Here is a 20,792-nt window from a genome sequence, read left to right on the forward strand (position 1 = left end):
CATCTCCGACCCCCCTGCTGACAAGGACCCGGTGCTTACGCAGGGCCACACGGAGAATCCAGAGTCCCCTCCCATCATCAGGACCCTCCCCCTGACCACACCCACGAGGTCCCTCTGATCGTGTGAGGAGACACTCCAAGGTTCTGGGGGTTATGACGTGGACACCTCTGGGGCTGTTTTCCAGCCCAGCCACAGAGGACGTGGTCAGTGGGAACAGAAGCCCGGGAGCCTGGGAGAGGCTCCAGGTGGAGGGAGCGGCTCGCTCAGAGGTGGGGGTGCTGGAGAGGGGAGAAGAGAGGAGAAAAATGAGGCCTGGTGACCCTGGTGACCGGGGCCAGGAGCAGGCCAGCCCCTGGGGCTGTGAGTGGGGAAGAGTGTCCTGCCACCTGCCGGGTGGGGGGGCGGGGAGCGGCCGCAGGCAGGACACCATGTATGGACGCAGACGCAGGGCGGGCGGGCCCCCAGCCCCCAGCCCCCGGCCCCCAGTATTGCTCAGGCTGGGGGAACAGTGCCAGGCGCCCCTGCCGCTCCCCTCAGATCTGACCCATTCCAGAATTTCCATCTTTGGTCACCGTGATCTGGATCCACTCATCCTGCGGGGGAGGGTGGGGTAGGGGGTAGAGGGGGGCAGGGAGGACTCTGAGGATGACGCTGTGACCTGCAGGCCTGCCGCGTACAGGACGGTCCTGGAGCTCCTGCCTGCCCCGCCCCTCGGCAGCGGCTGTGAGCCACTCTCTGCCCCAGCTGTGGCCGCAGCTGTCCGCTGGCTGCAGCCCAGCCCTGCTCCCCTGGAGAACAGCCACGAGCTCACATGGCCCTCCGCTCTTCTCTCTGAACCCTGTCTCCGCTCTGTCCAGGGGAGCTTTAGGACAGAGGGGCCTGGGATGCCCTCCCCACCCCGTGCCTCGTTCTTGTAGGATCCCAGGTGCCCAAGGCTGAAGGGGGGGCTTCTCCCTGTGGGCATCGCCTAGCCCCCCTCTCCCCTCCCCCCATTTACAGCTTCCAGGACCGGCAGGGCGGGGGTGGCCTTGAGCCCAGCCATGGGGGGAGGGGCGTCGTGTTAGACCAGGATGGCAGCTGGCAGGCTCTGAAAAAGTTGTTTTTCACGGAGCACAGCTGGAGGAGCAGCTGGGAGGCCAGCTCCACTGGTCTGGGGTGGGGGTGGGGTGCAGGGTGCGGTCAGGGCTGGAGGCTGGTGGAGGTCAGGCCCCGAACCCCACAGAGCCCACGTCCACCACGGCAGCCCCCACGGTCGGGGAGGGGCAGGGCTGAGACCACCGCCCGGCCCCGGCTCCCTCCTGAGCTGGACACCCTGCCTCCCATTTCTTGCGTGGACAGTCCGAGGACAGAGGGGAGAGGACAATGATTCCCCAGCGGGGCTGGTGGCAGGGAGCGAGAGGGTGGGAGTGATGTTTGGACACTTGGTGGGGGGAGATCCTGAGTCAGGAACCTTCTACGAGACGAGACGTTGAATCCGGGTCTCCCTGCAGCCAAGCGGGCCCCTTCCTGCTCCTCCACTCGCCCCTGCATCTCGCCCTGCCCCTCCCGCCCTGCTCCAGACCTCAGGGTGAACAAGGTGCGGTGAGGTGCCCAGAGGCGGGAGCCGGGCGGCCCCTCTGGGTGCTGGGAGTGCACGAGCCCCCCGGCATGTCCTGGGCAGGGGCTGTGGTTCCGAACAGCTCTGCGCTGTCTGTCAGGGTCTGGGCAGCGGCTGCGGCTGTCCTGCCCCCGGCCCCCGAGGCCACCTGTCTGTCAGGGTCTGGGCAGCGGCTGCGGCTGTCCTGCCCCCCACCCCCACCCCCCCAGGCCACCTGCCTGTCAGGGTCTGGGCAGCGGCTGCAGCTGTCCTGCCCCCCACCCCCACCCCCCCGAGGCCACCTGTCTGTCAGGGTCTGGGCAGCACTGCGGCTGTCCTGCCCTCGCCCCCCCCCCCAGGCCACCTGCAGCTGCGAGGGACCTGGGTTGCTCGGGGCACTGCCTCGGGTACCTGAGTGCCTCTCCCCTCGGCCTGAGGGTTCTGTCCAGCCCCCGGGACACTGGGCATCCCGAGAGGGAGAGAGGGTGGCTCCCAGCCTGGACAGGCCGGTTTCCCAGGACTCAGGTGCACGGCTCCTCAGAAGGTCTCCGGGTTTCACCTCCGGTCGCCCCGAGTCCACCTTCTCCACGTTACATCCCCCGGCCGGCTTCTCTCTCCTCCTTGCCTCAGTCTCCACGTGACAGACTGAATTGTGAACCCCTCGCCACAAACCCATGTGCGAGTCCTCACCCCCAGCCCGATGGTGTGTGGAGCGAGGGCCTTTGGAAGGTGCGGGGAGGAGGGGCAGTTAGAAGAGAGTGGGGTCTTCATAATGAGATTGTTGCCCCCATAAGAAGCCCTGCCAGCTCCCTCTCGCCGCCCTGCAGGGCGAGCCGTGAGCACACAGCCACGGGGCAGCCCTCTGTGAGCCAGGAACCGGCTGGGAGCCGACCTTGACCATGAGTGGACCTCCAGACCTTTCTCAGGGGCCTGGCCCTGGGCAAGTTCACGGCTGGGCTCTAGGCGCCTCGCCCCCAGCTCACCCCCTTCCGGAGCCCAGGCCCCACACTGGCCTTGCCTGGACCCCTGCCCTATCCCCACCCCCCCAGGCAGGCCCACGTGGCCTCTGGCACCTGGACAAGGAGGCCAGAGACGCACAAAGACCGTGCTCTGCGGGCTGCTGCGTGTGTGGGGAGCAGAATGCCCGGCCGGCGGGTCTGAGAGCGAAGGCGGGGTGGGGGTGGGGCGGACTTGGGGCGCCGCACCGTTGTGGGTGCGAGGTGGGCGGGGCAAAGGGGCGGGGTGGTCAGAATGGCACAGAGCCCGTTGGGTTTAGCCCACACTGGGTGGGATTGGAGGGATCAGCACAGGCCAGGAGATGGGCAGCCCTCCACGTGGTTCGGGCCGGGCTCCTGGCCGGGCTCGGACTCTTCTGGAGATACTGGCGGCGGGAGGTGGGGGCCAGGCACCGTGGCCGTGCAGTGGGGGTGGTGGGTGCCCCACCGGGCTGCCTCTGTGCCCGGCCCCTCCCTCCCCAGCAGCGTGGGAAGGGGTGCTCAGGCCGTGTGAGAATCTGCGCCTCGGGATTGCGAAACTGGGTGGAGACCCAGATCACGGCACCTCCAGTAAGCTGCTTGCGACAGTTTCTGGTCCTTTTAAGGGTGTTCTTGGTCTAATTTCCTCCATCTGGTCGGCTGCAGTGTGCACAGTCGGCCACACCCAGAGTCTCCAGGGAGCTCCTCTGAGTCCCTCCGACGTCCCACATGGGATGCTGACTGCTGTCACGGCCACTGTCCGAGTCCCTCTCGAACAGTAGCCCCATGGTTGGGGTCATTGGATCTGAACCTGTTGAATCCCAGGCTCAAACTTCTGAAGTACACCCCCCGCCCCCCACCCCAGCAACCTGCTTAGTCTCTTCCTGACTCATTTCCCTGTCACTGGGAGGTGCCAGTGAGGGTGACAGCAGAGGTGGGAGGAGCTCTGTGACCCGCAGGCACGCACAGCGTGGTGGGGACTCGCGGTCAGCCAGGCACCTTGCTAAGCGCTCTGCCCACCTGCCCGGAGGTCAGCGGTCTCTGTCCCTTCCATACGGGGGAGACAGGAAGGCCGGGGGCGTCGCGCCCACGACGACAGGGACTCGAGTGGCTGGGTGACCCCCGTGCCTACTGATGTCGGCTCTGGGTCCCAGGAGGAGCTGTGACTGGCAGCAGTGGGTGCCTCGAACGCCCCTGCTGGCTAAGAATCACGTGCTTGTAAACTTTAATTTCCGTACAGTAGAGAAACACAATACAAGCAAGGCGGGGGTGGGGGTGGGGTGGGGCTGGACAGCAAAGCTCACAGATACACCTGGAACCGTGTGGCTCCGGCTCAGGAAGGGCCTCCCGCTGCTCCAGGGCAGGTCGGGGCCCAGTCCTCACAGACCCTGCCCCCTCCCCCCCAGGGGCCCCCGGGTGGTCCCCTCTTCCTCTGCCCGCCGCTCCACCGTCACCCCCATGAGGACAAGCGGCCTTCCAGACAGAGTCTGACACGCGAGGCTCTCCCACCAGGGGAGGGGACGTCACCGCCGGCCACGGGGCTCTGCTGGGCAGCCCAGAGACACCCCTCGCGCCTGCTCCAAGACAGGGCCCCCCACGCCTGATTCTTAAAGGGGGCGGACGCGGCCTGCCCTCCAGGGACGCCAGGCTGGCAGGGCAGACAGCCCTGGACCTGGGGGTGGGGGCCCAGGGAGGCTTGGGAGCTGAGCCCTGAGTTGCGCGTCGGCGAGGGTTGGGCCGGGTGGGCAGGTGAGAGACAGAGGGATGAGGAGCAAAGGCAGGAAGGAGGGAGAGAGGGAGGACCTCTGGGGACTGCAGAGGCGTCTTCCCCGGCGTCGGACCCTGCACGGTCCCGGGAACTGGGAAGGCGGCTCTCGGGTGTAGGAGGGGGGCGTGGGGCTGCCCCCACAGGCACCGTGACGACGCGGGAGCTCAGGCTCCCGGAGGCTGAGATCTGGAACCCTGGCCATGCCCAGCCCGCGGCTCTGTCCCTGGACGGCGGGGAGGAGACGGCTGGCTCTGCTGAGGACCGACCTCGGTCCTTCGTCCTGACCCCGCCGGAGGCAGCGGCTCCCGACAGGACGGCTCTGCTGGCACCGGTCTCCGGCCGCAGGCTCCGGCGCTTGGTGACGTGAGGTGGGGCCCCCCTTCACAGGACCACCTCGGGCGCGATGCTGAAGAGCAGGTCGTCGTTCCCCCGCCGCACCTCCAGCAGCAGGGGCGACTCGGTCAGCACGGCCTCCTGCAGCTCGCTCGAGTCCGCCAGGGGGCGCCCGTTGACCTTGACGATGATGTCGCCATCTTGGATGCCCCCTCTGCCAACAGGAGGGACACGCGGTCAGCACGCACTCCCCGCCAGACTGGGAGCCCCCGGCAGGGCACCCCAGAGGGTTGAACAGCCCTCACGATATCGCTTGAGAAACACCATTTCAACGGGTGAGGTCAGTGCCTTGACCACGTGACACTTGCACCCGGGGAGAGATGGAAATGGCTACTTCCTCCCTACGTCAGAAGGGGCAGGCTCACGTCAGAAGGGGGCAGGCTCACGTCAGAAGGGGCAGGCTCACGTCAGAAGGGGGCAGGCTCACGTCAGAAGGGGGCAGGCTCACGTCAGAAGGGGCAGGCTCACGTCAGAAGGGGCAGGCTCACGTCAGAAAGGGGCAGGCTCACGTCAGAAGGGGCAGGCTCACGTCAGAAGGGGCAGGCCCACGTCAGAAAGGGGCAGGCTCACGTCAGAAGGGGCAGGCTCACATCAGAAGGGGCAGGCTCATGTTCCGCGGCAGCCTGGCTGGCTGGACCGCCCCGGCCTGGTTCTCTGCCCAGCTGAGCTTCAGTGCCTGCGTCTGCAGCCAGGGAGCTGACCCCAAAGCCGCCACGGTTACTAAGACTTGGGCAGACGAGGAAGAGGCTGGGCTGGCCGCCCTTCGGAGCCCGGCTCGCTGTGACCTTCCCCGCCGCCCGGAGGGAAGGCAGGCAGTGTGGGGTAGTGGTCAGATTCCTGGCCGATGGTGCCGAGATCCGCAAGTGCTGGCTCTGCGACCTTGGAGAGGTAACTCCCTCTAAGCCTCAGTCTCCCCACCAGCGAAATGGGGTGAGAGCAGTATCCTGCACCTCCCTGGCTGCCGTGAGGAGTCACGAAGAGGAGGCCTGTGGAACACCCAGTTCACGACGCAGCCTCGGGGGTCATCGGCGGTCACCATCACCACCAATCTTACCTCTCCGGCTCTTGGGGTGCCCGGCATGTGGCCGCTCTCGGTAACAACACCCCTGCTGAATTCAGCGGAGCATGGCACCCCAGAATAGAGAGCCAGGGTCTGGGTTCGTGGATCAATATTGCAACTATTTTCCTGCAGGCGTGCCGCGGGCTGGAACGTGCCTGCCCCGTGCTCATCGCTGTGCTTCGTGTCCCGTGCACTCTGGAGCAGCCCCTCTGCGCTCCACGCCACAACCCTGCCCCTCAGAGCAGCCCAGACCCCAGTGCCGACTGCCTCCAGGTCCCGGAATGACAGTGTAGAACGGCTGATCTGACGCAGCCCGCTGACGTCACCGATGGAGACCTCAGCCAGAGGAGGGGCAGGGGCCTGTGTGGAGCCCTCCCTGCCAGTGTGGAGCGACCCCCATGCACGTCTGCCTCAGCTCATGCTGCTGCAACATTCAACCTTTCTGTAGAGTTGCTTGTAACAGTGTCTCCCGGGGTAGAAAGAAGAGGCTGAAGCGTGTCCCTTTTGCAGATGAGGAAACAAAGACCTAGGCCAGGCACTGGGCTGACGAGGGTCAGGCTGGTTCTCAGCCCAGGATGGGGGGGGGGGTGGTGGTGACCCTCTGCTCTGTCTCCCCCCTGAGGACAGGGAACATTCAAGCCACAGAAAGGCATGGGCAGTGCCCTAAGGCCCTGGTCGGCAAACTGCGGCTTGCAAGCCACATGTGGCTCTTTGGCCCCTTGAGTGAGGCTCTTCCACAAAATACCACGTGTGGCTGCTACCTCGATAAGGAATGTGCCCACTTATATAGTTTAAGTTTAAAGAATTCGGCTCTCAAAAGAAATTTCAATCGTTGCACTGTTGATGTTTGGCTCTGTGGACTAATGAGTTTGCCGACCACTGCCCTAAGGGATACAGTGTCTTTCCACCTGGACCCTGGCTTACAGGACAGGCCAGAATGTCCCACTGGCCACTTCACATCACGTCTCGCCAGGAAGCTCGAGGTCAGTGAAGCCGGCCATCCCAGGGCCCCATGCCTCCCAGGATGTCTGACTGCCTCCCACCCACCTCCCCACTTCCTCCAGCGGAGCCTACCTCTGAGAAGGTGAGTTTGGAACCACTTCTTGTACGTAAATCCCACTGCTGACCTCCGGGAAGTCCGGGTTGTTGGCCTTGAGTTCTTCCACCAAACTGAAAAGACAGGACCGCCGTTAAGGGTCTTCCTCGGGGCCTCTGAAGGTACCAAGCTGCCCCCTCCTCCCTTCACGACCCCGGCCAAATGAGGAGCCTCCTCGGGGGCCCCCAGCCTGCCCTGTCCTGCCATTGACCGCTCCAGATTGTCACTAGCTCTTGTCTGTGTCCCCCACTCCTCACGGCATCCTCAAGAGAAAAACCTAGAGAAGGCGGGTGGTTAGAAGTGTGGAGCAAGGAGGGCGGCGGGTAGATGGGAGGTGGTGGGGTGTGAAGGTGGATGAGAGACAGAAAGGATGGAAGGTAGAAGGATGGGTGATCAGATGGAGGGATGGATGGGAGGGAGGGAGGGAGGCAGGGCACAGCAGTGGGTAGATGGAAGGGGTTGAGGAATGCACAACCAGCGGGTGAATGGCGGAACAGACAGAAGACTGGACGGCTAGTGTGATGGGTGGATGGGTAGATAGATGAAGAGAGACAGAAAGAACACAGACGAAAGATAAATGGGTAGACTGGTCTGGATGACGAATGGCCTTCAGATCCGATCCCTAGAGTAACAGTTGCTGAAACAGGAAGAAGAATTGTGGTTGGTCCTGCACGTGTGGGAGGGCGTGGTCAGGTGGGCCTGCTCCCAGAGCAGCCCTAACCCCTAACCCTAACTGCTAACCCCCAACCCTAACCCTAACCCTAACCCCTAACCCCTAACCCTAACCCCTAACCTTTAACCCTAACCCCTAACCCTAACCCTCTAACCGCTAACCTTAACCCTAACCCTCAGATCCTAGAGCCTGACGTTTGCCTCCCTCCCCAAGCCCCTTCGTGCTCGTCTCCCTCCTTTCCTGCACTCCCTTCATTCCACTTGTTTGGGATTTCCAGGCACCCGCTCTATTGTGGACCTGCAACGGGGTGAAGCAGAGAGATGGGCAGGACACAGGCCTCGCTCCCAAGGAGCTCACGGTCAAAGTGGGGTGGAGCTGGGGGCACAAAGAGGCGAGTTCCAACACCACGGGACCAGTGCGACACTGGGGAGGGAAGCACGGCTATGCATGCTAAGAGGAGGCACCGCCCCCCCCACTTGAGAAGCCTGTGGAGGAAGAACAGCGTTCCCCCAAAATTCACGGCCACCCAGAAACTCAGAAGATGACCTTGTTTGGGAATAGGTTCTTTGCAGATGTAAGGGGTTGAGGATCTCAAGATGAGGTCATCCTGTCTGTGGGTGGGCCCTAGGGCCGATGGCGGTTGTGTTTATAAGAGAAAGAAGAAGGACATTTGGAAATGGACACACAGGGAGAGAAGGAAGCCCTGTGGGGTCAGAGGCAGAGATTGCAAGGATGCAGCTGCCATCCAAGAAACACCTGAGCCACCAGACTGGCACCCTCACCCCCAGGCACTGGGAGAGGCTGGAGAGGACCCTCCCTTAGAGCCTTCCGGGGAGCACAGACCTGCCCATCCCTTGATTTCAGAATTCTGCATTTCAGAACTGAAAGAAAACGAACTTCTTGTCGTTTCAAGCTGAATTTATAGGAATTAGCAGTGGTAGCTACAGGAAACTAAATCTAGGAGGCTTCCTGGAGGAGAGGGCACCTGATGAAGTCCTGAGGAAGTCGATGAAGTCCATTGGGCAAAGGGGAGAGAGGTATTGCAGGCAAAGGACCAGAAGCCTGAGTGTGCCTGACACACTGGAGCTCCCGCAGGTGGCAGGACAGGAGTGGGCCAGGGTCAGGGACCACACTGGGGGCAGCTGAGAGGGGCGTCATTCAGATACTCGCCTGGGTGTGATGGTCCTCATCCGTATGCCAATGAAGCGCTTCTTCCAGTCTGGAAACAGAACACAGCAGGACATGGTCAGAACCACCCTGAGGAGTGAGCGGAGTGGGCGAGGGTGGACATTCACCCACAGGAGCAGAACGCAGCACAAGCCGTCCTGCCGGGGCCAGCCTGGAGCCAACCCGACTCACGGGAGCTCAGGCATCCAGGGCCACCTCTCTCCTCTTGGGCTACTCTTGAGGCTGGGAGATATACCAGCTTAATCCAGGGGCTCTGTGGCACCCTCACCCCCAGGCACCGTCCAACCACATCAGCTCTGACAGCTGCTCTCCCTCTGAGCTCTCTGCCCAACCACCCAGTGGCCAGAGAGCTCCTCTCCAAGCTCCCTCCCCCAGACTCCCCAAACTTGCCTTGCTCAGGTCTGAACTTGTCACCTCCCCTGCCTTTCCCCAAAATAACAATGTTAATCCACAATGCCCAGTAAGCTAACTGTGTGCCAGGCCCTCTGGTTGGAGTATTATACACACAACCCCTTAAGATGGCACCTCTCTCTCCCCCGCTGCTCAAACCTGTGATGTAGCTGGTGTCCTACTATATGTAAATAACATTTACATATTCTGAACCACAGGACAAACCTCAGTACATCTTTAAAATTTCATATTATAGAAGTACACTCTCAGACCACAAGGGAATTAAACTGGACATCAGTAATAGAAAGAGACCTAATAACTTAGAAACTAAATTACACACTTCTAAATAACCGATAGTTGAAGAAGAACCATGAGGGTAACTAAACAGTATTTTAAATTAAATAAAAATTAAAAAATACAATCTATCAAAATTTGTGGGATGCAGGTAAAGCCGTACTTAGAGGGAAATCGTAGCATTAAAAGTGCGAATATTAGAAAAGAGATGACCTCACGAATGAGTCTCAAATCGATGACCTCAGCTTTCACCTTAAAAAACTAGAAAAAGATGAAATGAAACCCAAAATCAGCAGGAGAAGGGAAATAATAAAAAGTAGAAATCAATGAGACAGGAGACAGAAATACAATAAGGAAAATAAATGAAAACCGAAAGCTGATTCTTTGAGATCAATAAAACTGATAAGCCTTTAGCCAGACTGATGAGAAGAAGAAGAAAAAAAAGAACAGGTGCAATTATCAATTGAATGAGACAGGAGACATCACTACAGGTTCTACAGGTATGAAGAGGATAACAAGACTATATGATGAACAACCGGACACCAATAAATTTGACAACTGAGATAAAATGTCCAGACTTAAAATTTTCCAAATGACCAAAGCTTGCTCAAGGGGAGGAAATAAAAAAATAATCTGACTACCCCTGTCGCTATTAAAGAAATTAAAATTATAGTTTTAAAAAAATCTTCCCACAAAGAAACACCAGACCGGAATAATCTCACAGGAGAATTCTACCAAATGTTTGAAGAAGAAAGAGTATCAACTCAACACAAATTCCTCTAGAAAGCTGAAAATGAGTGGCTGCTTCTGCGATACTGTGATTTATACTAAGCAAGGTATAGTTCGGTCTTTGACCACGGTTCCTAAAACTTTTTTATTTCCCAAGAGCTCAGAGCGATAAGGGGCAGCTTCTGCACCCGGCTTCTGGAACGGCCTCTGGACCAAGGAGGATGAACAGGCTTCTGTCATTCATCACAAGTCCCTTTGAATTAACATCAGGGAGGTGACTTTTGGAAAGCCCCTCAGGATGGGGGCTGGTTGTCAGAGGAACCAACCCTGTGATTAGAGGGCTGGCACTTTCAGCCCCACCCACCCCCTGACCTCTGGGGAGGGGAGAGGGGGCAAGAGGGAGAAATAATCACCGGTGGCCAGTGATTTAACCCACCCGGCCCACGGCCCACGTAGCGAAGCTTCCACAAACCCCCAGGAGGCGGGTTCGGAGAGCTTCCTCATTGGTGAAGACCAGAAGGTGCCCGGAGGGCCATGTGCTGAAGGGCAGGGACGCTCCACGCTCCACCCCACCCCCGCCTGTCCTGTGCCTCTCTTCCACCGCGCTGTTCCCCAGTTGTGGCCTTTAATAGTAAACAGCTGATCTGATAAGTAAACTCTTTCTGGAGTTCTGTGAGCTGCTCTAGCAAGTGGTCAAACTCCAGGAAGGGGTCACGGGGAACCCCTGACGTACCACTGGCCAAACTCCAGGAAGGGGTCACGGGGAACCCCTGACGTACCACTGGTCAAACTCCAGGAAGGGGTCACCGGGAACCCCAGATGTACCACTGGTCAAACTCCAGGAAGGGGTCACGGGGAACCCCTGACATACCACTGGTCAAACTCCAGGAAGGGGTCACCGGGAACCCCAGATGTACCACTAGTCAAACTCCAGGAAGGGGTCATGGGGAGCCCCTGACGTACCACTGGTCAAACTCCAGGAAGGGGTCACGGGGAACCCCTGACGTACCACTGGCCAAACTCCAGGAAGGGGTCATGGGGAACCCCTGACATACCACTGGCCAAACTCCAGGAAGGGGTCACGGGGAACCCCTGATGTACCACTGGTCAAACTCCAGGAAGGGGTCACAGGGAACCCCTGACGTACCACTGGTCAGCCAGTCAGAGGCACAGGTGAGGACCTGCGTTGCTCATTGGCGTCTGAAGGCAGCGGGCCGGTCTTGTGAGACGTAGCTGGAGTTACACTGTGGGACACCTGTGTGGCACGGGGGAAACCCCACCCATCTGGGAGGAGACTGGCGAGGAAGAGGGGCCTCCGAGCAGCAGGGAGCTGACGGCAGAGGAGACACAGGCAGGCACGGGAGGGGGGCTGTTCCTAAACCACCTCCCACCTCATCATCCCGAGACCCAAACTGGGAAAGGACGCTGGACCATTGTCCCTCAAGGAGATGCTGCAACGCCTCGTACAACATCTTCAGCAGAACAAACCCAGCCGTCTAAGAAAGGGAGACCACATCATAACTCAGTGGGGTTTATCCCAGGAAGGCACGGATGGTTTGACATTCAAAGAGTAACCAATGCAATTTTCCACATGAACGAAAAGATGCAGGGGGGGAAAAAAATCTGACCGGAAAAAAAAAAAAATCTAACATCTACTCCTAATAAAAACTAGAAATCAGAGGGAACGGTGTCAACCCGATGAGAAAAAATCTAGGCAAAACCTTTATCAACATCATCCCGAACGACGCCCAGACGGAAGGAGCCTCCCTAAGATCAGGGAAGAGGCAGGGATGTGCATTCTCAGCACTGTTTCTCAGCGTTTTATGGGAGGGCCTGGCCATGCAATAAAAAAAATAATAATAATAAAATGAAAAACAGGCATTCAGATCGGACAGGAAGACATAAACTGTCTTTATCCGCAGGCTGAATAATCCTCGATGTGGAAAAGTTGATGAAATCTGCAAAACAAACAAACAAAAAAAGCTACAAGAATGAATCAAAGGAGGCCTCAAGGTAGCAGGCTACTACTCTAGTAAGGAACAATCAGAAATTGAAATCGGAACGCCTAGACCCTGGGCGATAGCCTCAGATTTTTGAAAGACCCGGGAATGAGGCTGATGGAGGACGTGTCAGACCCGCCCGCGGAGAAGGACTCGTCCGCGGAGAACGAGAGGGCGTGGCCAAGAGAAACCAAAGACGACTGACGTGGCGGAGAGATCGTCGGAGTTCACGGGCCAGAAGACGCAACATTGTCAAAATGCCACCCCCACCCCCACCCCCCGCCCCAAAGCGACTATTTACTCAACACCACCCCCAAATCAAACTATCAGCAAGCTTTGGGGGTTGGGACTAGACAGCTGATTCTAAAGTCCGCACAGGAACCAAAGAATCAGAACCAGAACCAACTTTGCGGAAGGTCGCGGTGGGGCTGCCGCCGCCCGCCTGGCTTCGGGTTCCAGGCTCGGGACAGCGAGGTACCGGCCTGAGGAGGGGCTGGGAGACCCGGGGGACAGAACGGGCACGTCTTATATGGGACAACGTCTGAAAGGCAAGTCCGTGCAGAGAGGACAGTCTCCTCGACAGACGGTGCTGCCGAACACCCGAATCTCCAAAGTAAAAAATATATAAAGAAAATAAAAAATAAAACGATCAAGAACGTTGATCCGTGCTTTGCACTATTTAAAAAAAATGGAGATTCAAAATGCATCATCGTCCAAAATGTACACCCCACCCCTCCCCCCACCCCTACCCCCGCCCCCGCCGGGAGTAAGACGTCTAGGAGAAAACATGGGGTGGGGGTGTCTTTCTGACTGGTAGTGTGCCGAGGTCTCCTCGCTACAACACCAGGGACATAATTCGTTTCACACGGCAGCAGGTCAGACCTGAGCAGAATTCACCCAACTTCTGCCCTTTTGAGGCAGTGCAGAGAATGAGAAGAGCCACAGGCCAGAGAAAATATTTGCATTCGTTTATCTGAGAAAGGGCCCCCACCCAGAGAGCAGAGAGAACTCTGGAAACTTCATAAGAAGACAGACAATTCCTCATTTTTTTTTTTTTAATCGACAACACAGATGAACAGGTGTTTCACCGGGGGAGACTATGGACGACCCCCTGTGGAGACAAGGCCAGGGAGGGGGAGGTCCGGTGCACCAGGGCGGCTGTGGTGTTTACCCAGGGGAGGTGGGAAGTGGAGGGTGTCCAGCAGAGGCTGGACAAGGAGCCCTGGGGCTGGAGGAGGGTCAGCGAGGGAGGGGACGTGGCTTTGAGGCAGAGAGGAGGCAGTCAGTCCCCCAGGTGAGCGGCCCTGGTGGCCGGCCTGCGTGCTGGGGCAGGTCCAGAAGGGACAGACCCCACGGAGAGGCCCCCAGGGCTGGGGCGCTGGGTGCAGGTGTTGGAAAATGCAGAAGGACAGGTCGTAACTGAGAAGGGGGACGAGAACAGGGCACCCAGGGAGCAGAGGTGACCGACCACATGGGGTCTAGAGTTCGGGGAGAGGGCCGGCTGGAGACATAAATGTGTGGGGAGGGGTCACTGAGAGAAGGCACTGAAACCCGTGACTCTGGATGAGGTCTCAGGGGAGAGGGGAAGGACCCTGGACGGAGGCTGCGGTCGGCTATCCTGCTCCTAGCACGGGACTGGCCACGGGGCAGCTCCCTCTAACCCCAGGGTCATGCTTCGAAAGGGGAAGAAACCTGTGTGCCCCGTGCTTGTGCGTGACCAGTGCCCCGGCAGGCGGGAGGGCAGCCCGGGGCCACCTCGGAGGCCAGCGCCCTCATATTTGAGTCCTTGGGCAGGTTCAGAACCCCCTCCCTGCCCCCTGCCCCCTGCCCGCAGGCCCAGCCCACAGGTGGGCTGTCCAGACACACGGCCTGGGGGGCCTGCGGGCAGCCTGGTCGAATTTCTAGGTCAGTGGACACATGACTGTCAACCCTGCATCTTCCCACCTCGAATGGAAAAGCACTGAGTGACACGCCACGCTGGACACGGGTGGACAGAAGTTGGAAGCCCTGACCCGTTTCTTTCTGAAGGTGTCATGAAACCACTGGACACAAGGTGAGGCTGGGACCTCAGTGACGGTGACAGACACCAGCAGGGGGGGAGGAGGTGGTCCGGCTGGAAGGTTTGGGAGCAAGAGGGAGGGGACCGCTGCAGGGCGCCGTGGTGACTGCGCTGGTGGCCACGGGGTGTACACTTGAAAGGGGTTCGCGGTGCAGGCCGTGACTCGCACGTCCGTAAAACACCAAAACCAACAGCGAGGGAGAGGCTCTGCTCACACACCCTCCACCCCTCCTTCCAGCAGGTCCTGGGGCTCAAGCTCGGAACAGATCCGGACCCAACCGCTCCTCACCGCATAAATCCTCCTTCCCGTGGCCCCAGCACCCTTAGAACCCCGGCGTCCACAGCCTGATGGAAGCTCTCACCTGCGCCCCCTCTCTCCCTGCCCCCAGGTCCCGGGGATCACTGCCCTCTGCCCTGGGGTCCATCCCCCTCGAGAGCAGAAGCTCAGGGTCAGAGACTGCACGCGTGGGGCCCACGGCTCCGAGCAGGTGCTCAGCTCCGTGCTGTTGTTGCCCCTGAACCTAGACCCACTGTGCAGATGAGAAAGCTGAGGGGAGGAGCCTCGGCCTAGACCCACTGTGCAGATGAGAAAGCTGGGGGGCTGCACCCCAGCCTCAGGACGGGGAGGAGCCTCGGCCTAGACCCGCTGTGCAGATGAGAAAGCTGAGGGGAGGAGCCTCGACCTAGACCCGCTGTGCAGATGAGAAAGCTGGGGGGCGGCACCCCAGCCGCAGGACGGGGAGGAGCCTCGACCTAGACCCACTGTGCAGATGAGAAAGCTGAGGGGAGGAGCCTCGACCTAGACCCGCTGTGCAGATGAGAAAGCTGGGGGGCGGCACCCCAGCCGCAGGGCGGGGAGGGGCCTCGACCTAGACCCACTGTGAGGATGAGAAAGCTGGGGGGCGGCACCCCAGCCGCAGGGCGGGGAGGGGCCTCGACCTAGACCCACTGTGAGGATGAGAAAGCTGGGGGGCGGCACCCCAGCCGCAGGGCGGGGAGGAGCCTCGACTACTCTCGGCTTCCAGGACAGGAAAGCCCCCGACACCTTGAAGCGGGGACCACGGGAGAGGCGAGAGGCGGGCAGAGCTCCCACCAAGCGCCGGGTCCTCTGGGCTCCAGACACAGGTCCCTCCCAGCCCCTCCTGCCCCCTCCTCTGCTTGGGAAGCATTCAGGACTCTGACTGCTGTGACCATGAGACCGGGAATGCTCACCCAGACCCCTTCTTCCCGGTGCCCCCCATCAGAGACCGGCCCCTCCAGGGGGTGAAGGAGGCCGTCCGCCCCCCAGGCCGCAGGGGACCCCTGAGGAGCCGTCTCCCACAGTTCACGGTGGGGGTGGACTCCCCTAACCAACCGGTGCCATTCATGCCAACACCCCCTCGGGGTGCGCTCTAGTCCTAAGGCTGCAGCCCCCAAACCAGCAGGATGGTCCCTTTTACCCTGAAAGCCCCCCGAGACTTCTGGACCCCGACCCCGAGATGGGAACAAGTGGGGAATCTTAACTGAGGTCTCCGTGATTTAATAAAAAGATGGTTTGTTTTATTTTTTTAAGGTGGTTTTTTTTTTATGTTTATTTTATCAATTTGAGAGAGAGAGAGAGAGAGAGAGACAGGAACGTCAAGCTGTTCCTGTGTCCTGACCAGGGATCGAACGTGCAACGTCCACACTTTAGGATGACGCTCTAACCAACCAAGCTATCCGGCCAGGGCTAGAAGATGGTTTGTTTTAAAAGAACTTTAGCTGGGTTTGCATGATTTGATTTAAAAAAAAAAAAAAAAAGCAAAAGGGAACACCAGATGATTTTAAATTCTAGATGCGGTCATTCAGCTAAGATTTCCTGGGCTCTTCCAGGAGTGCACATGTCCTGGCAGAAAGGACAGCTCTGGGGGTGGGGGGGAGTGCTTCCTAGGGGCCTGGGTTGAGGTCGGGGTGGACAGGGGTGACCTGTACAAGAAAGGAGTGAACCCTGGCCCCTGGTGGGTTCCCGTCTGAGAGAGAAGAGGAGGAGAGGCAGGAAGAGAGAGGATGCTGTCACCCCGTTTCCAAAGAACCTGTCACCTCCCAGCCGATTGTGTGCGAAGTGCAGTCCCACCAGCTTCCAGGAAGGTGGCCACAGTCAAAGGCCCCTCCCGGAGCAGGAGGTGATTACTCGGGGAAGGCTCAGTTGTTAGAGAAGGCACCGAGGCTGAGAGGGCCGCCAAGGCGCAGCCCTGGGCCACGTTCTGAGCTTCTGAGAAGCCCAGGCGGAAAGGGCTCAAGAGGTTAGACGCCCCTCTGACCAACAGATCTGGCTCTGCCTGGCAACAGGCTATCTTCACATAAGGGACACCGCTGGACCAAACAGAGTCCTCGACAGCAGCTCTTCGTGGGACCCGTCCTCACGGCACTGGTCTTGGCTGGCGGAGGGGAGCAGGAGGGGGTAGGCATGCAGAAGCCCCCTGCTCTCAGTGAACTGCTGGCGGGAGGGCTGGGAGGAGACAGGGAAGGAATTTGAAGGGGTGAGGATCGGGGCTGAGTCAGGTATAGGCCAGCTCGGCCGGGAGCTGAGCACGCAGACAAAACGGCGGGGGGAGAAGCTAATTGGGCTGAAAAGAAAGGTGGGAAGGCGGAGGTCATCAGAAAAGTTCCTGAGATCAGAAAAGTGACCCTTTTCTGGACAGCGTCTGTGACCAGTGACTTTAGGATGCCCTCACTAGGGAGAGTCACCTGTGCCCATTGAGGCCACTCCCAGAGAGATGCTCATGGCCATCTACGAGTGGGCAGGGTGGGCAGGACATCCCTGTGCAGAGAGGGGTGAGGAGATGGAGCCTAAGAGGAAGGTGACTTCCAAGGGTCAGGGGCTCGGGCTCCACTCACCTGGAGTACAGAGTGCCATACCTAAATCTGCATGGCCAGAGGGCAGAAGGAGGAAGTAGTTAGGGACAGGAGGATGGATAGTAGGAAGGGTGGATGGATGATGGATGGGTGAATAGGTGGGTGGATGGATGGATGGATGTGTGGATGGATGATGGATGGGTGGATGGATGGATGGATGTGTGGATGGATGATGGATGGATGGATGTGTGGATGGATGATGGATGGATGGATGGTGGATGGATGTGTGGATGGATGATGGATGGGTGATGGATGGTGGATGGATGGATGGATGGATGGTGGATGGATGGATGGATGGATGGATGGGTGATGGATGGTGGATGGATGGATGGATGGATGGATGGGTGATGGATGGTGGATGGATGGATGGATGGATGGATGGGTGGATGGATGGATGGATGGATGGATGGGTGATGGATGGTGGATGGATGGATGGATGGATGGATGGGTGATGGATGGTGGATGGATGGATGGATGGATGGATGGGTGGATGGATGGATGGATGGATGGGTGATGGATGGTGGATGGATGGGTGATGGATGGTGGATGGATGGATGGATGGATGGATGGGTGGATGGATGGATGGATGGATGGGTGATGGATGGTGGATGGATGGATGGATGGATGGGTGATGGATGGTGGATGGATGGATGGATGGATGGATGGGTGGATGGATGGATGGATGGGTGAATAGGTGGGTGGATGGATGGATGGATGGATGTGTGGATGGATGATGGATGGATGATGGATGGTGGATGGATGGATGGATGGATGGATGGGTGATGGATGGTGGATGGATGGATGGATGGGTGATGGATGGTGGATGGATGGATGGATGGATGGATGGATGGATGGATGGATGGATGGGTGGATGGATGGATGGATGGATGGGTGGATAGGTGGGTGGATGGATGGATGGATGGATGGATGTGTGGATGGATGATGGATGGGTGGATAGGTGGGTGGATGGATGGATGGATGGATGAAAGCGCCAAGTTCTGACAACTGTGGAGCAGCCCAGACAAGGGGAGTCTGGGAACCCAAGCGGTTGGAGGTAGGAGGCAGGGTCAGAGATTCCAGCTGGTCTGAGGGGCGGGTGTGAATGTGCTCATGAAGTGAGGAGGCGGAGGAAGATCAGAGAGGCTGAGGCTGAGCTACCCCAGGGTCTCAGGACCGTGGGACCAGTGGGACTGAGCAAGGACACAGAGCACTGAAGGACAGGTCGGCCCCCACTGGAAGCTGAGGGTCCCGAGCCCTGGCAGTGTCCCTGGCCTCAGCCAGCCCCTGGGGTGCCCTCTACCTTTCACGTGCTTATCCTGGAACTCCGTGAGGAAGCGCGTGATGCGGTCCGAGGGGATGGCGAAGGAGATGCCAGCTGCGACCTTGAGCGTGTTGATGCCAATGACCTCGCCATCCTGGGTGAGGGGAGACCAGAGAGGGTGATCACTCTGGGCGCCCAAGCGGCCACTGCCCTCAGCTGCAGAGCACCACGTCCAGGGCACCAGTGCGGCCCTGGCGTCAGGCCCTGCCGGAGGAGCTCCTGGGGCAGCTGTCATCTCGGAGGGACGGGTGCTCTTGGACTCATGTCCGGCCCAGGGACTGCCAGCTCTCTCACCCTCCTCCTCACACCCGAGCCCTCCTCCCTTGTTGGGGAATGTGACTGCCCTTTGCACGCAGTGGCCACTGACCCGGACACCCCCGGGCAGTGTTCTGAGGGCCTGGAGCCAAGAGAGGGATGTAAAAGGGACCATGGGGACAGGGCCTCCTCTCTCCCTTCCTTCTGGAAGCAGGGTGGGCAAGTGGGGGCCAGGGAAGCTCTGCAGTGTCTCCCACTCTCTTGTTCCTCCATCCATTTGGAGCTGGCCTCCCACCCTGACCCCGCCCGGACCCCCACCAGGCCGGTGCCTCAGGCCTGCCCTGCCCTGGCCAGCAGGGACTACACACTCCTAGGACTACACACTCCTAGGACTACACACTCCTAGGACTACACACTCCCCGCAGCCTTGTACACCGACCCCTGGGCCAGCGCTCCTGCCCATCACAGGAGTGACATCCTGGCCAGCAGGGACTACACACTCCTAGGACTACACACTCCTAGGACTACACACTCCTAGGACTACACACTCCCCGCAGCCTTGTACACCGACCCCTGGGCCAGCACTCCTGCCCATCACAGGAGTGACACCCTGGCCAGCCCTCCAGGGCCCCCTCTGGGCAGAACTTTGGGTCAAGGCACACCTGACGGGGCTGGTCCCCTGAGCGCACGGCCCCGCCCGGTCCCCAGGAGCTCTCAGTGTGGGGGGGCCTGAGGGGAGTTCTCTCATCGGCCCCGTCTGCCCATCCTCACTGCCTCCTGGCCTCCGGCTTGAAGTCTGCCCACACCGGCGGGACAGGCTGGACCCTGCTGAAAGCCTGACAGCTTCTTGAGGTGAAGCTCCATCCGTCGTGAAGACACGGGGATCCCATGCTGCTCTCGGGTGACCCTTATTCCTCTGGCAGCCACCCCGCTTTCCTGGGGGACTCGGTGGCCCCGGGAAGCACGCCCTCTGGGTTGCGTCCTCTGGGCCTGCAGCCCAGCTGCGTTTCTGACCGCCATCTGCGCCTCGAGGCTGTGCCCCCCCCCATGCTCAGAGCCCCAGAAAACTAGAGGCCTGCCCTGGGGGACACTCACCAGGTTCACCAGCGGTCCCCCGGAGTTCCCGTACTGCAGGGAGAGAAAACGCAACGTGAGCGGAGCCCAGCGCTCTAACCGAACACGGAGCATTCCCGAGGCTTCCTCGTCCCACCAGCACTGGGACGTGGCCAAATTCTACCCCCCAGAGGCATCGAAAGGCCTCAGCACCATCCCCCGTTTCGCAGGTAGGAACGCGGAGGCCCACAGAGACCAAGTGGACAGCCGTCCGATGGTGGGGTCTGGGCAGTGCCCTCACCCAAACCTCCAGGCTCATTCCAGAGCCGGCTCTGCGGTTTCTGCCGTTCGCCAGCCGGGCAGCACGGGGCGGCCGCAGAGCGGGACAGGCGGAGCCTCGCCCAAGACGCACGTTTCCAGCTCACCCGGAGAGGCAGGCGCTGGGCGTCTGGGCGAAGCGCTTTAGGAGGGCACACGGGCCGTCCAACATACTGCTCGCAATAAACGCGGACCAGGGCACGCAATTTGGGCTAAGATAATTCAGGGCGTGGCTGTGCCTCTACATTCTGAAGGGCTGTCCCCAGTCGGGGCAGCACCCTCTAACTCTGGGGGCAGACCTGCACCGCGGGGACTCTCTGGCAAGTGACGGGGTGGTGGGATCTGGGGACGGGGGGACAAGCCCCGTGAAAGACGGCTAAGGGGACTCACGTTGATGATGGCGTCCGTCTGGATGTAGTCCATGTCCGAGTCCCGGAGGCCCAGCTCCTTGCCGTCGCGCTGGGCCGTGCTGACGATGCCTGTGGTCACGGTGTTCTGCAGGGCGAAGGGGCTGCCGATGGCCACCACAAACTCGCCGGGCCGCAGGTCGGCCGAGCTGCCCAGCAGCAGTGCCGGGAGCTTTTTCTGGGGGTGGAGGGGTGGAGGGGAAGGGGACGACACAGGGGGAGGCTCAGCTGTCTGCCTTTGGTGGGGACCACAGCCCCCAGAAGAGACCCAAGCTGCCGTCCATGGAGCGGAGGCTCAGCTCCGCCCCGACCACAGGGGGCCCACCCCCTCCATCTTGGGGAGGATGCACAGAGGGCCAGCAAG

General features: G+C 59.9%; 1 protein-coding gene across 1 annotated transcript in view; it reads right to left on the reverse strand.

Annotated features, from left to right (window-relative positions):
* Positions 1-3,833: 3,833 nt before the first annotated feature.
* The window catches only part of HTRA3 (HtrA serine peptidase 3), a 35,173-nt gene continuing 18,214 nt past the window's right edge, over positions 3,834-20,792 (reverse strand). Inside the window, exons 4-9 of the mRNA XM_066385884.1 lie at positions 20,412-20,606; positions 19,746-19,778; positions 18,375-18,489; positions 8,711-8,759; positions 6,846-6,941; positions 3,834-4,865 (exon numbers count right to left, since the gene is read on the reverse strand). Of these exons, the coding sequence (XP_066241981.1) occupies positions 4,700-4,865; positions 6,846-6,941; positions 8,711-8,759; positions 18,375-18,489; positions 19,746-19,778; positions 20,412-20,606 (654 nt within the window). The 3' untranslated portion in view covers positions 3,834-4,699. The remainder of the gene's footprint in view (positions 4,866-6,845; positions 6,942-8,710; positions 8,760-18,374; positions 18,490-19,745; positions 19,779-20,411; positions 20,607-20,792) is intronic.

Source organism: Saccopteryx leptura, chromosome 5 (assembly GCF_036850995.1).
Source record: "Saccopteryx leptura isolate mSacLep1 chromosome 5, mSacLep1_pri_phased_curated, whole genome shotgun sequence".
NCBI classification, from domain to species: domain Eukaryota; kingdom Metazoa; phylum Chordata; class Mammalia; order Chiroptera; family Emballonuridae; genus Saccopteryx; species Saccopteryx leptura.